The 18294-nt window shown below is 35.7% G+C and overlaps 1 protein-coding gene across 2 annotated transcripts in view; it reads left to right on the forward strand.

Moving 5' to 3' along the window:
• SRBD1 (S1 RNA binding domain 1) overlaps positions 1-18294 on the forward strand; it is a 128534-nt gene that overhangs the window by 20718 nt on the left and 89522 nt on the right. For both annotated transcript variants that reach the window (XM_084285404.1, XM_084285405.1), the window contains exons 12-15: positions 3532-3639; positions 10995-11152; positions 12444-12534; positions 13594-13701. In XM_084285404.1, coding sequence (XP_084141530.1) covers positions 3532-3639; positions 10995-11152; positions 12444-12534; positions 13594-13701 — 465 coding nt within the window. The remainder of the gene's footprint in view (positions 1-3531; positions 3640-10994; positions 11153-12443; positions 12535-13593; positions 13702-18294) is intronic.

The raw sequence follows: 18294 nt of genomic DNA on the forward strand, positions 1-18294 counted from the left end.
GCTAAAAAAATGTACTGGATTTAATAGACAACCTAAAAGTGGTTGTGTTCAATCCATAATTCTCAAATATTATGTGACCTGATTCTTGTGTTATGATCTCTGCTTAAGTCAGAAAATTTTGGATGATTCTCCTATTTCTTATCAATTTGCTCTGACAAGTTACTTTTTTTTCTCTTGTAATGAGACCCGTTTCGTATTGCATAATTTGGAGGGCTTTTTTACAGAAGTTTTGGTTAAATATATTTTGTGCGGTATCTCTGTCACTCTTTTTCTTGGAAACTGCACTGTACCTTGATGCTCTCCGTCGGAAAATATTGTGGTCCAAACCCTGTGCATCTGCCTTCCACATAGAATCACAGAATCAGAATGTAAAAGACAGGTTTATCTTTCTTAACAGGCTGAGATATTTAGCACTGCAGAGGTAAAGGTTTTTAAGATATACTCACAACACCTTAAAATTCAATTACTAAATGGGGCAAAGAAGACAGAGGAAAAAAAAAGGCTTTTTCAATATATAAAAGCAAATATTTTTCTTCTATACCGAGTCCGAGAAAGAATGTGGTAAAAATGCACATTTTCACTGTAGAAGATTCACAGCTCTGTTTTTAGCATGGGAGCCCGTGAAAGAATTAAAATGTTGTTTCACCAGATAATTTAATCTAGGACTAACAGGAAGTCACTTTTTTTTTTCAGTAAAGTATCAGGATTAATAAACACACTGAAGTTTAATTTTAATAAATATAATGGAATTTCCATCTTTCTTACACCCTCCCCACCCCCACGCTCTCCCATATATTCTGTAGGCAGAAAATAACTACCAGTCTTGCTTTTACTGCATCTGTGACAGAATTTGGAAGCACTGTGAGCCACAGATAATGGAACAGCTTGTCACTGCTACACAAATGAAAGTGGGATGTAAATTGAGATATTCTTGGTTGATTACACTTTTGTGAGTCATCCTGAGATAAAAAGAATATTGACCTTGGAAATGGAACTACATATTAATTCTTGGCATTTTTGAGGCTACATACGCTCATAGCTTTTTACTATTTAAGGGCAACTTCTCCAGCACTAGAGAATTTCAGAAGGAATGATTTTAGTAGATATTGATGCATTAACGTCTATCACAGATTCTAATTTTCCTCATTTGATTGACGACTGTTATCGAATTGGCAAATATTTCTTACTCAATGTGTATTCTGTTCTGCAAGCTTGGAAGTAATGGTCCAACGGTGGTAATTGCATTATTTTCATTGCATTGATTTACTGGATAGAGCAGAAGGTTAAGAACACTTGTTTAGGGCAAGGAGTTCAAACTTTTGCAGAGGCATTAACTGATTTGCTGAAGGTCACACACACACAATCAGGTGCAGAACCACAACCACAACCTTGCTACAAAGTCTGCCGAATGTTCTAGCCACAGGACAGTATCATCTACTGCGTATTGAATTAGTAGTAAATATACTGCCTTTTACTTGTTCTTCTGAAGTTAATTTTTCAGCATTAAATGCCACCAGGATGGAAAGTGAAAAGACTTTGAAAGACTAGAACTCTTCATTAATATATTGAGCTCTGTGTAGATGCTCTGAAAATACTGTTTTTTCTTTGCAAATGCAGAATATTTTATGCCTGTAGTAGCATCTATATTTTCTTGAAATTTAGGATTGCACTGAAATCTCAGGAGTATTGTTACACTTGACTCTATGGAATGTACTTCTTTATCAGAACATGGGATTTCTGTAGTTTGACAGCGTACATAGCTTCATTAACATTACAACTGTTAAGGTCCTGAAGATTTAATTGTGATGTGGGACATGGGGAAAGGAACAACGAGAAACAGCCAGAAGAGGGGCTGCTTAGCTGGCTTTGTGCGTAAAGGTGTGGTGGAGTTCTCCCTTTGGAAGGGGTGTGAATTTGTTTCAAAGTGGGATTGCATCCTTGAAAATGAAGTTCAGTGTCTGATAATCTTTTTCGTCAGTTTCTAGACAAAATGCTCAAATACTGTGTAAAGGCCATGGTACAAGGCTTTAAAGGCATGGTTTATGTGTGGTTGCCAATTTGGTACAAGTTTCATGTAGTGTCTTGGAGGAAAAACAAAACTCTGCTCTTTGTGCTTCAGGTCTAAAAGCCTAGATGCGCTCTTCTAAAAGCTCTTCCTGGAACGGTTATTAGTTGATATGAGTGGTTCTTAATGTGGACTATGTGAGCATTGATGGGGTTTACCCTTTGAGGTGTATTAGTGGTCTAAGCCATTTATGCTTATGGTGATCCTAGTTGGGAGCACGTGCACGTAATAGAGCTGATGAGCGGAGTAAGAAGGTATTATGTATATGGAGGTTCTCTAAATAGGGCTTCATTTAAAGGGCTTTAGAAGTCAGTTCTTGATTAAATAATTGAGAAGAATCTGTTGTTAGAGGAAAGGTTAACTGGACTTTGATCTTTATAATTATATACATATGTTTATACTTTTTGCATAAAAGTGGATTTTCCTCTTTCTTCACAAAGTACTGGAATGATGGGAACAGTATTTACTATGAATTGAACTTAGTATTTGGCTGTTTTTTCTTTTGCAGCAATTTTAGGATTTCTAATAGAATGTTGCTTGAATCATTTTTACTTGTGTATAGGTAGATAATAAAAACGTCTGCTGTGATAACCAATTTACAGATAAAAGATTTACTATCTAGCATTAGTGGATGAAACGGCAGGGTGCAACAGCTGCCACATTTCCAAATTCATTCCTGTTTGCACTGAGGATACTATTTGGGGGTAATGTAAAGTCATACTTGCCACCTGTACAAATTTCATGTTTATAGAAATGGATGGCAATAAGTGGATTTAAACTTACGGTGGTTTTATATGCATATGGAAAAAGTCTCTAGTTACAAATAAGTATAGTAGAACTATTTGTAAAAGCTGTTAGCAAAGGGTTGATGAGGTCATGTGGCTAAGCACTGAAAACTCTGGAAGTTGTAAAACTAAGTGGTAAGCTTAATTCTGCTCCCATGTCTATGCATTGATATAGTGTTGACTTGATCACACATTTCTCAGCTATTATGTACACAGATACTTAGAAAAAGAAAAGCTGTCTTGGGAAATTGTAGAGTCTGCTTAAACAACTGAAAAGCTGTCTGGGTAGGAGCAGTCAGTTGAGGATTCTTAGCATTTCTGAGTGAGTGCAAGTAAACAAAGCAAAGTCAAAAGTGAAATTCAGTCCTGTTTTTTGCCTTAAAAAATTATCCAGACATTTTAACATATCTATCTATCTAATCACTTTGTAGTTAGAGACCCAGGCATGTGAAAAATACACTGGATGAAGGAAAGCATGGATGTTATCAGTATTTTTAAAAGCAATGAAAACCAAAATAGTTGGACTGTAAAAGAAAATATTCAGTCTTACTTCTATTTGAGCATAATATACCTGAGTGTCTCCCTCCTCCCTTCTCCTTGGGAGTACAATCTCCTTTTTATTTGAGTTTTTGTATATGTGTTTAAAGCATTTTTTGATTTTGTTTTTCTGTTCTTACGCAGATGGAGACCAAAACAATTTTTAAAACCAGAATTAATGAGGATACTACGAAACTCAGTAGAGGATGCATATAAACGCCTTATATATCCTCTCCTCTGTAGGGAATTCAGGTAAGCCCAGAATGAAGGCATATTTTTATACTACCTACTTCTTAAATATTCCCTTCTCCTAGTTTTATAATATCTTTTATACATTTGAAAATACAGGAAGTCTTTCACTCCTCTGTGTTTTCAGAAGAAAACACAAAGTAGTCCTGTGTTCAGTAGATGTAATTTGTGACTTTTTCCGGTTTATGCTAGGATAGAGAAATGATCTTTCTGTTAAGGCATTTTGCATGCTTTACCTGTTTTTGTCTTTGCTTATACATTTATGAAGTATGGTATAGAGAAACATTACAATAATAGAGTTGCATCATTACCCTCTTATTAGCGTTAAAGTTTTATGTTGTTGAGTTTCCCCAGTGTCTCTTCATGTCCCAGCAATAGTACAGTCAGGGACTTTATTCTGACTTCATTTCTTTTTACCTGTTTGAAAGAAACCTACAAAGCAATTGTTATGGCTGGAAGCGTCCCTAGTGTTTGTTGTCTGCACTTTGTGGTAAATGCAGTAGTCAGTGTGTTAGTCTGATACCATTTTTGTGGATATTATAATGGCACTAGAGAAGTCAGTAATTTTATTTCTGGTGATACTGTAGTAATAATATAATCAGATAGAATGCCACTTTGTGAGATCTATGATATTGTTCTAAACTTAAAACTTAAGTAAAAAGTAGTAAGAGTAAAAGTAGTACTGGATAGGGTATTTCATGGTTAAGTGTAGTGGTTTACCATGTAATTGAAATGATTGAATATGTCAGTCTGCATTCTGAAAGTGTTGTCTTCTAATGATGTTACGCTCAATTTGTATTTGAAGTTTTCATTCGTGGCTTTTTTGAGGCTTCATCTTGAATACTGTGTTCAGTTTTGTTCCCCTCACTACAAGAAGGGCATTGAGGTGCTGGAGTGCGTCCAACAAAGGGCAACAAAGGTGGTGAAGGGTCAAGAGTACAAGTCCGAGGGGCTGCCAAGGGGGCTGGGGTGGTTCAGCTTGGAGAAAAGGAGGCTCGGGGGAGACCATATTGTACTTTACAGTTACTTTAAAGGAGGCTGTAACAAGGTGGGGACTGGGCTCTTATCCCAAGCACCAAGTGATAAGACAAGGGGAAATGGTCTCAAGTTGCGCCAGGGGCGGTTTAGGTTGGATATTAGGAGTAATTTCTCCTATACTGAAAGAGTTCTGTGGCATTGAAATAGGTTGCCCAGAGAAGTGGTTGAGTCACCACGCTTGGAGGTCTTCAAGAAACATGTAGATTTGGAACTTAGTAACATGGTTTATTGGCAGACTTGTCAGTACCAGGTTAAGGGTTGGACTGGGAGATCTTAGAGGTTTTTTCCAAGCTGAATGATTCTGTGATACTATGATTAATGCTAGATATGATAGTAGACCAAATATCAGATTATTTTCCTTATGAAAAGGGAAAAAAGTCATGCCTGCCATACTTCATGATAAAAGGAAAAGCAGCAAGGTTTGTCTTCCTCGGAGAGCATAGGCAGCCAAAAGCATAGTCCTGCTGCCTCTTACCCATCCATTCTGCCATTCTTTTTTCCAGCCTTCTGAATTAGTATTAGCATCTAGGATGAAATTAACTCTATCCATTTCTAGGTAAGAACAGGCCTTTTTTTTCCCCCAGAGCACCTGGCAAGAATATTGTCATGTTGGCTAATGGTACTGATGCTGTGATTCATCTCTTTGGAATACAAGAGTGACTGCCCAAGTATTGTGTGTTTGATTTGGGCAAGGCTTCCTGGTATGAGACGTAAATTTTAAAACTTGTTTTGAGGTAGTTGAACTGGAGTGTACGAGAGACCTTGTTTCTCAGATCAGAAGTGTTGAAATGACTTGTGCCAAAATGGCTTGTGTTGGTTATTTAGAATATTAGGTATCTGAAATCTGCAATCACATTGTGAAATGTAGTTCTTTCTTACCTGCCTGGCTGCTCTCTGATGTTTCAGCTCAAACTGGAGTTGTTTTTCCTTGCTTCTCACAGGCATTGTTAGACGGATGTTCAGTGTTCTTCCTGGTAGAGAAGAACTGTCAGCTAGTTTTGAACAGCAGATATTTGTAGTGGCTTTTGGGTTTCTTCATTACAGTATGTTGTGTTCAGTCATTATTTTGCAAGTGAAATTGCTTCACATCTTTTGATTAGTCACCCTATGGTGAGCTTATCTTTTGCTAATGTGGATTTCACTGTTTTTGAAAATGAGTCCTGACTCATTTTTGTGACCTTAGCTACTTCAGGGTAGGCATTGTTTGGCCAAAGTGATGAACATCTCATGACAGTTGATGTTGGCTTCTGTCAAATGGGTGTGAAAGTCTTTTTCATTCCTACCCTTCGCTAGAATCAAACTTAAAACAAAGATAACAGACTTACCTTTTAGTGGGGTTTGTTTTTTGTCGTGAATAGTCAAACTGTGACATTTAGTGGGGACTGTTAACGTTAGGTCAGAGGTTGGACTCGATGATCTTGAGGTCTCTTCCAACCTAGAAATTCTGTGCGATTCTGTGTGTGATAAGAATTCTTTTCTCGTGTTCTTACTCCATGGTTCAAACCACAGGACTGTGCCCCAGCACATTTAACTTTTTATTCAGATTTTAATAACAAGAGGTGTTGTATATAACAGTATGAGAGCTGCTGCAGTAGTAGGTTGCTGCAGGATTTTCTGTTTCCTTAATTACAAGACAAACACACACTACTTTCTTCCCTACTACTTCGTAGATGTAGCTCGTAAGTCGTACTTGAAAAGAATACTAAGCTTGCTGCCTGTTCCTGAGTGGATGTCTGCTTATGTTTTACTCATTGTGACAATTTGACATGATTGGCACTGTCTGGTTAGGAAAAGCTGAAACTGCTCCTATGGAGAAGAATGTAAAGCACCTGCCAGTACTATTCCTGGTCCATGACCACTTAACCCCTTAGCCTTCTTTTATTCTTTTCCCCCATACCAGGAGCTGATTTTTAGGACTCTTGCAAAGGGCTGCTGAAGTATTCAGTACCTCCTTTTAGCATTAATACCTCCAATCTACCCCATGCTGTTTTTTTTTCTTTTCATTTTATTATCATTAAACGTTGGAACAGAAAGTTTCCAAGAATGTATTGAAATTTCTGGTGCTTCTAGTGATCAGAAGGATAAAACTTGCCAGCAAGGCGGCCACCTTATTTATTGTTTAATTTCCTTTCTTTCACTCTGTCAGATACCATCATTTCTTGTATCTGGTATAATAATGTCCAGTGTTGCTTTTGGCACTTTGAAATACTTTTTATCTTGTTGCAGTTCTGCATGGAAGGATTCCATCAGGATTTGTTGCAAGTGATGTGGCATGGCCATTTTTTAATGGATAATCCTTTCCTAATTTTCCATGCTTTCTTGAAGTGAGTGGTTTTCTCTCTTCTGTCTTTAGGGACATAAACATTTCTCTGTATATCTTGTTTCACACCTGAAGCTAGTTTGCAGATATTTTTCCAGGGAAAGGATTGCCTCTAAGACTGTATATGGAAGTGGGGAGTTCTAAATCTCAGTTGAAAAATTGACTTGTCTAACTTTGAATAAAGAAGCTAGTAAGTCATGATTAGCTTACTTGCTTTGATTTACTTTTTAAAGTTCAAGGGAGGGGCTCGAAATTCTGACTAGGTCAATACTTTTTCATTAGGCAACTGAAGTTCTTTGTGTGTTGTTTTTTTGGTGTTTTCCTGTTGTTGTTGTTGTTGTTGTTGTTTTTTTTTTAATTTAATTATCTATTTTTATTTTATTTTATTTTTTTTTAACCAAATAATCATTTGTCTTGTGTTTGTAGAGAAGGGCTGCTCTCCTCCTCTGCCTTATCTCTGCCATATTAATGAGAACTGTCACAAATTGCAAAAACATGAAACTAGGCACCTAGCCATTTGGATGAAGCCAATTGTGCTCTGAAAAAGAAAAAAAAATAAAACCATTTTTTGAGGTAGCTTAATATTTGTTCAAGGATCAAATGACTATTCCAAACTTAAAATTAAAGGCCAATACTTGGGACAGTAGATCATGTCATTGACACAAGTGTTGAGTGAGAGACAGTTAGAGAGAAAAGAGACGTCTATATTTGAAATTAAAAAATACAGGATATTATGTAATAGAAAGGACATACATTATGTTCCCCCTACGCACCTGGCACTTTCAGTAACATTTCCTGTTGCTATAAAAGTTTCTGTATATCCATGCCAATTTTAAACACGATTTCCATAAGGCGCACATAACTAATAGCATGTGTTTAGGGGCAACTTTAGTTCCTGCACAAGATTCCCTTCACAGGTGGACTGATGTGAATTTGCAGCGTGGGTGGATTTAGCCTCGTGGACAATAGGGAGACAATATCTGTGGGATAGATGGAAAGCTGGAATTCGGCCTTTATCTGTAAAAGCCTCCAATCCAAGAGCTTTTAACTTTCCCTTGTTTACAAACCAGTTTTCTATGCACAGGTGCTGGCTGAACCTCTGTTGTGCATGTACGTAGAAGGATCCATACAGTTATGAGGTTTAGGTATTTGCTTTTTTGTCTCTGACCTCTTACAAATTACATCCAGTATTTCTGGTAATTGCATGGACTAGAATTCAGCCGGCACCTCCACCAATTACCCTGGATTCCCACTGGAAGAAGGTGGTTCTGTGGTTTGGGTTGCTTTTATTTAATGTTTTAAGAAGGGGATGAACTGTATTGTATTACAGAAGGATGCTGCAAGAGTGAATGGCAGGAAATGAAATGGCAACTGAAACTCAGTCAAGATGACTGTAAAGTGATGCTTGTGAGGGAAAGTAATTCTATTTTTATATAGAAAATGATGAACTCTGGTGCTACCCTGGCAGTCAGGAAAGTGGCTTTGGCACTGTGGAAGATAGCTCCATGTAAATGTTAAGTGCTTAGAAAAGATTATTTAGTTGAGGAATAAAGTCTAAACAGAATCATTGATATAGTTTGCTTACATTTGGAATTCAGATCCCCTCAACTCAGAAAAATAATAAAAATATAGGTAGTTAATAATTAATCAAACTGGAAAACGCCCAGTGAAGGGGAACAAGGTATGAAATTGTTTCTGTGTAGAGGGTTGACTGGGCTGCAAATTCTCGTCTTGGAAAAGAGAAGATTTAACAGAGATGGAGTGTGAAGAGTGGCACAGAATTTCCAGGAATAAATTTTTGCTCTCTTCTGGTATAAAATCTACAAGGACCATAAAAGTGAAAAAGAATCAGCCTCCATCCAAAAGGTGGCAGCTATTCTTGCAGTTTGCCATGGACCTGTAGAAGTTGCTTCTAAACGTTTATGTGGATGCAAGATCAAGATCTGTGCATGGGTTCAGTGGCATACTGGCTGAGTAGCTGGACAGGAGATTTGTTGTGGACTAATAATAAGACAAACATTGTCAAGCTCAGGAAATAACTCTGAGCTGAAAGCAGTGGGAGGCTAGGATAAGAGTCAGGAGTATTGTATACCCTTCACCATCTTTCTTTAAATAACATCTGTGTTAATTCCGTACACTTGATACTGGAAAAAAAAAAAGTCTTTTGTTGCACGTTTTCTTAAAGAAAATACCTTACCAACAATGTGAGAAAGAACTGTTCACAGAGCTTTAGCACAATACTATGAAACTGAAATTTAGCATAGTATGGAGGAAAAAAACCACAAAGAGTGGTGGTGGTGGGGAGGTGTTAAGTTCCTTATACACCAATTGTCCACTTGTCCCAAAGCCTGTTCTTGTGTTTTGCAGTCATTTTACTTGTTTATTTCTTTAAAATATTTTTTCCTTTCCTTGGTTGCTCCAACTTTCAAAATGGACACAATGGGCTGGCAGGGAGGGAAGTTGTGAACCAGCTATGTGTGAAATGCAGCTAGGGTTGCAGAAGCTACTGCTGGCAGTAACATCTTTTTCTGAACCCACAAGCTGCACGCAAGAATTGTGTGAATGGCTGAGAGCTGGAGAGACAAGCATTTACCACAGATTGGCAAGAGGACCTCTAGACCACAAATGAGAGATGAAGACTTTTTAGATCCTTCTGTACTGCTGTGGGATGGAATAGAGCTGAGCTGGATGTTTGCTGGATTTTGGGATTGCTCAAGTGAAAATTCCTAATTTTTTCCACATTTAAAGATTACCCAGAACAGCTTCATATCCATTTGTGTTAAATAGCCTCCATGAGAGTTGTTTGGTTTGTAGCCTGCTTGAGATTCGGATGTTGTGCAATGGTTGATTTAAGCAACTTGAGTAGTACCCTCACCACCAAGTTCTTACAGAGTTTAGCTAACTGGAATTCGTTTTTTTTTTTTTTTTTTTTTTTTTTTTTTTTTTTTTTTTTTTGGTATAAGGAAAAGGAGAATGAGGGCCATGGCAACTCAAATTCTTTAGAGGCTTTGCTGGACTGCTTTTGCTTGCCAAATTCTTGCGGTTATGGACAATGTAATGAAGCTGAAAAGGTCTATGAGTGTCTGCAAGAAAAAAAAAACATATAGATAATGAATATTTGTGTCTGCGTTGCTTTTTCAGTTTTGCTCTTTTATGTAAGATGCTGTACTAGACAAAAATACTTGTCCTTACCAATCATTCACTGGACACTTTTGACAAATAAGACATCATGCATCTTGTTCACCTTCACTCAACAGTGCTGTGAATTGTCTCACATAGCCCTGTACAGTAAGAATTCTTGCTTATTGTCATTGACATCAAATAGTTAGTCCACTAACTACTTCTTTCAGTTGAAGAACATGCAAAAGAAATGTAAGGAATATCATGATCCTGGGATCCTTCTGGTTTGTTTGGTTCGTAGGAAGCAGAGAAATGCCTTACAGAAATGCATCAAATCGACATGGTTTTGTGATACCTGTTAAATAACTTAATTCATAGATGGAGCTAAATGCCTCAAAAATCATAGTGTATTAACAATTAATTGGGTAGGCCCTTTCACATTCTCTCCAGTAGCTCTCAGCCTAAATGATCATCATTTTTTGCTGGATAGTGATTTTTTTTTCAAAAGTGAGAAATTACTCCGACTTCAGTCTGTGCCTTCCTCAAATTCATTTTTCTTTGTAAGTAGGTATCAGTTTTAAAGGGAAGCTGTTCTCCACTCAAAATTATGAGTTGATGTTTGAATATTAATCTGTATGTGTACGTTTTTGTTGGTGTTTCCATTACAGTGCTTGTGTTGGTTTACTTTCTTATACAGTTCTCTCTGGTTTGAATTGATTCTTTTTTTAAAGTTTCCAAAACATGAGTGAAAGTCTAATATTTAGTTAGAGATGATGAAAACATAAGTGGAAAAAAAAACACCTTATAAATTTGGAACAATTTGAAAGTGCATATGAGAACTAATTCAAGGAAAAACGATGTTTAATTTCATCCCTCTAAGATCTAAGTTGACATCTGATGCAGAGAAAGAGTCTGTGATGATGTTTGGGAGAAATCTTCGGCAGTTGCTTCTGACCAGCCCTGTGAGGGGTCGTACTTTGATGGGAGTAGATCCTGGCTACAAGCATGGCTGCAAGTTGGCTATTATTTCACCAACCAGTAAGTTTCAGTTTAAAATATTAATATTTTTTGAAAGGACTGTTAAATATATATATATATATATATATATATATATATATATATTCATTCAATTGCAGGAGTACTTTCAAAACCATACATTTTATCAAATTCCTTTTTTTTCTTTCTTTCTTTTTTTTTTTTTTTTGGTTAAGCTTTTAGTGGTTTTCACACATCCTGTGTTGCAAATTCCTTTCTTCAGGCATAAAGTTAAATTTCTTGCACATGGATTTCAGTGTCTCCTTTGGTATTATTACTCCTTAATAAAATAGAATTTAAAATTCCCTCTGCCTTCTTGAATACAAGTTCAAATAACTGTGCCTCTCAGTAGTCACCAAAGAGAACACCTGGCATTTTTATTGTTTAACAAAGAGTTTGAATTCAAAGTGCTTTCTATAAATTAGTTTTTTTTCATGGGTAGTATCTTGGACATCTGGACACTTTATCAGACCTTTTGTTGTGTTAAAGTAGTATGTGTGTTAATGTGATAAGTCAGAAATGTATTTGCAGAACCTTTTAGTTAATTTTTAGACAGATGTCTGAAATAGACAGAAGAGAGCCTTTCCAGTGCATCATAGCTTGATCTGGGGATACACACCTCTTTAGGTGCAAAGAGGAAATTGTTTTTCTTATTTTGTCTTTGCTTTTGACTGGAAATATACAAGCCCAGGGAGGGTATAAGAAATGTGTTTCTGACATGAGTGAAAATGGCAATGAAGCTGAAGTAAATAGTTATTAGCTTGCATTGTACCACGAGCTCTAAGTATCAGTTAACACATGGTTATTTCCAAATTTGATAGGTGGGATCGTGGTAAGAGCTGACAGTGGAGTTCTGGTACTCTTGGAATGCAGGTCTATAGACTGGATTCCTAATTGGTGGATGTGCCTTAAAAAATAAAAATTACTAGATTATAGCATTGAATCTTCTGCAGTAAATTGCTACTTTTCTCTTTTGATGGTATAATATTTTATATGCCTATTATGACTACGTTCTCATTATTTGTTATTTGGATATGGTCTCGGGGAAATGGAAAATGTATCAGCTCATTTTGCTTTGGCAGCCAAAGCATTTTTGGCCTCTGCCCACCATGCTTTTCTTCTAACCAGATACAAAAACAAAGGGGAAAGGTGGCTTATTAAAAAGCTTTATTTGTGAATCATCAAATTAACTTGAGTAGTTCAGCAGGAAATAGCTTTGGAATATGTGTTTTTTTGTTTGTTTTGCTTTTGTCTTTTTTATTTTGTTTTTAAATGGCTTTGCCTTTTGTTCCAGGTCAGATACTCCATACTGATATTGTTTACTTGCATTCTGGTCAAGGATTTCGGGAAGCTGAGAAGATAAAGAGACTTTTACAACAGTTCAAGTATGTTAAGGAAACTTCCATTTATTATTCTTTCTCCCTAAATCTAATGAAAATCTCCGCAGTATCAATACTGGCCTTTGGGGAGAATCAAAATTTTACTGATTTAAGTAGAATTATTCTTGTGTTTTTTTTTTTTTTTTTTCTGTACTTCAGAACTTATTTTCCTTTGTGCTCATGCTTTTACACAATATATACATTACAAGCATATGAAATGAAACAATGACCATGATTAAGATTGCATGCTATGAATGTATTCCCATAAAGCTCTGTCAATCTGTTTATTTTTAGGAATAGAAATTACCAGTCAGCTAAGGTACAAAGATAGCCATACTGTCTTCCCTCCCTTCCCACTCCAAACCACTCACTGATTTTTCCGTGTTCCAAACGCCCTGTTTAGTTTTAAGAAGATCTTTATTAAGCAAAAGAAACCCTGCCCAGATAGATCTCCATATGAACTTGCAAATAGGGACAGCATGATTTTATTGTATTGAACTGTTTTGGGAACTCCGATGGAGAGACGTCAGCTCACTGAATCAGTTGTGGAATGGTCACAGCATACAGCTGAGTTTGTCTTTAAGCATTAGATTGGCTTTAAACATTTGTGATATAATAGCTGGTTGCCTCTGACTGCTCCCAGCACAGCCAATAGTCTTGCAAGCTGTTGCAAACTATGATGTTCCCATTAAGGAATTAAGATTCTTATTGTTTTTGCATTCTTTTTTTCTTGATGCATAACAGATGAAAGAAATACCAGGTGAATGGGTTTGAGGAATGTAAATAAATAACCCTTCTTTTATGAATATGAAATACCGTTGTTTTTTTTCCCCAGCTATTGCCATTCTTACAAATGAGTGATAACTTTGGCTCATCTCTTCAAGTCCCATTGAAAATCTGATAAGCACAGTGTGATATTACAAGGAATAGGTTCTTATTAAATACGGCCATTGTATTGTGTAAAATAAGATGTATTGGTCATTGATGTACACTGAACATTATGTATGAAAGAAGACTAAAAGAATAGTTAAAAAATAATTGTTCTTTTTTCTACCCCACGCAAAGCTGTAGCACTGTTGTGATTGGCAATGGCACAGCCTGCAGAGAAACAGAAGCTTACTTTGCTGATTTAATTATGAAGAAATACTTTGCACCACTGGATGTTGTTTACTGGTAAGATTTCTTTGCTTGCCATGGTGTTTATCTGTTCAGCATATTTTAATTTAACAGGCGTTTTTTAAACTTAATGTTTTTAAGTGGTTCTTTTTGTTGCTTTGTTCGTCTTTGAGTCAAGCTTGACCCATCCTTCTAGCCAAAGAAAAAAGGGTGTAGCTCTTCAGAGCATGAAAGTAGCTCTCCTAAGTCTGTAAGAGACTCAGTGAGGCAGTTTATTTTCTCTTCCTGAGATTCGCTCTGTTGATATTATGATAACAAAATATGAGAGAATAGTAGCTCCAACATCTGTGTTTGGCATTGTGTATTTCTTGATAGATGGAGTTTAAATGCAAATGATAGAGCTTGTGTGGAATGGAATGGTATGGAATGCTTGCTAATTCCCTGTGTGTTAAGTTGTCTGGAAATAAATATCGTGTTAATACTTAGCAAATGTTTTGTTGATACCTAGTGACTTGTCCTCTTAAAACTTCAAGTTTTATCCATTACTTTGTTGAATTCAAACTAAACTGTTCTGCTTTTGGTTTTGATGATAACTGTACTATATTGCTTTCTTTTTTTCCATGCGGAACTTCTATTTTTTCGTGTTCACACCTAATGTATTTTTAAAGCATTTTTGGTGATTGGCATTGGATTATCTTTTGTGCTGAAGTTTAAGAGCAATATTTACTTTTAACTATCTTAACATGCTGAAATAAGTTACCTAAATTATTGATAAAGTTCTGACCTTTTTCTTTTAAAACTACTATATACAGTTAATGGAACCTTTTTTTTACATAGGTTAGGAAGTTATTTTACAGAAATGTAAAACAAATGTATTCTTCCTACTACGTTATACTTTAAATTAAAATGCACTTGTTCATTGTTTCTCAAATGAACTTATATTTGCTGCAAGACCTGGTATCTCAATCTGCTTTTTAAGAGACACAGTAAGGATTTTCTGATTTATTTTTTTTAATGATTTGCAAAGGAAGGAGGCTTTTCAAGCTTCTGTGAAATTATGCATCCTATTTCTTGAATCCAAGTACAAAACAGCAGATTTCTGTAGACAGTAGAGAATGAAAAATACTTCATTCTGTGTGTTTCTTGGCAAATGTTTTATTTCACTGTTGTTCATTTCATATAGTTTAAAAATTCATTATGTTAACATAAACTATTTGTCTGAAAGTAATAGTGATTTTATTTATTGGCCATATGCTCCAAAATGGAAATAACAGTTTAGTTTATACAGAAAAAATATTTATGCAATACTGTGGTGGATGGTTTTCATACTGTTTTCTTCTTTTGCTTCAATATTTTCTCCCTGTTTGTAGAGCAAGATTATAGAATTTGCAAAATAATTGATGGGGGAGGGAGGAAGAGTACAGCTTAGAAATGATTAAAAGCTCTGGTGAAACAGGAATTAGTATAAATGCTCTAAGGAAGAAGTTACATAGTTTACCAAGTCAGTTACTACCTCTATAGTTCTTTTACTTTTCATTTTTTTCCACAAAGTCTTGTGATATTTGTAGGAAAAATCTATGAATACAGTCTTGACTTTCAAGATTGATTCCTGGAAATGAAAACTACCATTATCAAAATAGTTATTACTCACCGTATTTATTTCTAATGTATTAGAGTTAACGGTGTTTCTTTATAATGTGCTCGTCCGATGAAAAGCTGGTACCTACTTCAGATTTCATATGTAGAACACTGAGGTGCTGTGTAGTAAAAGAAAATTTGGAAGAATTTTTTTTTTTCCTGTTGTTGCTGTTGTACTGTATGTTACAGGTGATGCTTGATGCTGTTGACCTTTGTGGCCCCCACACTGTGTGTGTGTGGGGTACAGATAAACTGGACTTGTGGTCCTAGTATTTTTTTCTCACATTTTGACAGTTTTGACTGAGTTTTTTCTTGAAGATTTAGGGTTCTTATGTTGTCTTTTCTACTATAATGGTTTTATGTCCATCTAATTGCCTTAACCCGTGCTGTACTTTCCCAACCATGCTGCTGAATCCTGCAAGGTGGTTGCTCTGTTTGTTTTCTAGCTCCAGAAAATGCTGAATCCTGCAAGGTAAATGGCTGTTTAGCTCCGGAAAACTTCTCCTTAATCTCCTTGGTATTTCTTAGTAATAGAAAGGAAGGATGACTCCAGATACACACACTTGATAATTGAATGAGATGCCTGGAATTTGTCAGTTTGAATTCAAAAACACAAGCAATGAATGGGGAACAATTAGTACAGAATCATCACTTGAGCAATGGGTGCCAGTAGGCATGCATTATGAGAACTGCTCTACTTTTTGAGGGGAGCTATGAGTAACGGCTTGGAAGAATATGTTCTGGTGATCGTCTTATTAAAAATAAAAAAGTCCCACAGATGATGCATTCTCAGATCACACAAAAGATTCTGTTTCCATGTATAAAGTCTTTCCTTGATTATGTTGTATTTTCATAAACATTTTCTCATGATAGAGGAAAACGAGGGCATTGTACATAGGCTGAACAGAAATCTTTAACTACTTCTGTGGAAACCCATTGTATGCTTTTGGGATCAAGTAATGTCTGTAAATTATTTTGCATCTAAAGTCTATGAGAAGCAAATTAAGTAACGTTGCAACAGGTCATTCTTAAAGAAGACCTGCAATTGCAATAGTAAATAAATATATAAAAAATCAGTTTAGTGTTTGAAAAGAAAAATAACAACAAAGACAAAAAAAAAATCAAATCCACACCTCAGTACTTAAACTGATGAGTTGTATCTAACACAATACCATTTCCAAAGCATTCTGCCTCTTGGTAATGCACTAAAGTGCACAAAGTTGGAAATCCTTGCCTAAAAAAATTGAACTCATTTAATTGTTCTGTTCAAGTTTCAGATAACTGCCAATGATATTTAATTTACAGTCCTTTTCTCAAAGGATTCAAAATGTGAAATTTCTGGGCAGGTGTTTGGGTTGTTTTAAAATCAGAACCCCAATTAACTTCTTAAGCTGTCATTCAGAAAAGGCATTTAGAAAGACAGAGAGGCGCTACAGACTTTGGCTTCTTTGGGAAGTAAAGCTTGTAATATAATACACATTTTATTTATTGGTTGGAAGTGGAGAACAGAATCAGAATTGTTTATTAAAATAATCTCTTAATATTATTTTTCTGTCCAGTTCATCATACGGAACTTGAATCATGCATTTTCAATGAAAGGAGACAATAACGAAGTGTGTTATTTTAGTTGGAAGTGTGTGCAGTTAATGCATACACAAATAATCTTGACAGGTGTGCTTTCTAATCAAGGCTAATGATAACCACCTGAATACTTGGTGGTTACATGTATGTCTATGCATGTCCACTGTAATGCCACTATGCATTTATTTATCTACAGAAATGTGCTGAAATTCTCTCCAGAGCTAAAGTCCTGGGCAGTCATTTTAGAGTTGTACTTGAAGATATTCCCAGACTTCAGAGTCTGACTCTAGCAAGCACTTAACCATAGGCATCAATGAGAACATACAGCTGATAAGGTGAAATAGTGACAATAATCAAATTAACTGATTCTCACTTTAAAATGTTTTGGTTGTATTTGTATCAAAAGAGATTTCCAAAATAATTTTGTTTATGGGAGCCAGTTTCTTTCAAACAAAACTATTTAATTTGATGACTTCTTTGTGTTTTACTGATGCTAATAAATATACAAACTATATAATAATAAACTATATAATAATGCAAACTATTAAAATAACAAATCCTCAGCAATGGCAATTATAAAGTAAATATAATTTTACTGAAGCTTGCCAGAGAGAAGACAAATCAGAGAAGACAGTGGTAGGAAATGAAGCATGTGACACACTTTTTCTTGTGCCTTTAAAACCTGTCTAGATTCAGTTTGACAGTTTTTGATTTAAAGCAAATATTTTTCACTATTTTTATAACCAACACGCTTTCAGATACCTACATCCAACTTAAATAACTGCAGGACTTTTTTTAAAGTGTAGTTTCCCTTTTAGAGCTATGTTTATTGACTTAGATTAGGACTGGACTAGAGCCCAGAGACAATCATATCTAGTCTTCAGGTTTTTGTTACAAATCAGTTTTTGTTACAAGGTTCAATAAATATTCTTGATTATTTATGTTAGTTCTATTGTGAGTTCTTGCCAAAGATACATTGTATTATAACCAAAACAGATGTTCTGCTTTAGACAAGTGTATTTGTTTTAACAGGACCAGAAATGTAAATGAAACAACAGTGTGTTCAGCATTAACATGGCAGATGATGAACTTTTAGGATTTCAATGGCCATTTTGGATTAAATTAAAATCTTGAAAAAATTCAGGAATCTTATTCCATATTTAGATCACTGCAACTGTTGTTCTTTGATTGCTGCTGGTTCTAGGCATCTTGGAAATGAAAGCTGTCTGAATGCCAGATGAGCGCTACTAAAGCAGGACAAGACAAGCAGCTCAATCATCATATTTGGAAAAATGAAATCACAATTTTTCTTTATATTTCAGTGGTTCCACTGTAACAGTACAGGCACGCCTTTTCACCCAACTTTCCTTATATATTTGTTACATTAAACTATTTCAGTTCATTTTTTTAAAAAGAAAAAAAGTTGGATAG

Source organism: Netta rufina (assembly GCF_964035555.1).
Source record: "Netta rufina genome assembly, chromosome: 3".
NCBI classification, from domain to species: Eukaryota; Metazoa; Chordata; class Aves; order Anseriformes; family Anatidae; genus Netta; species Netta rufina.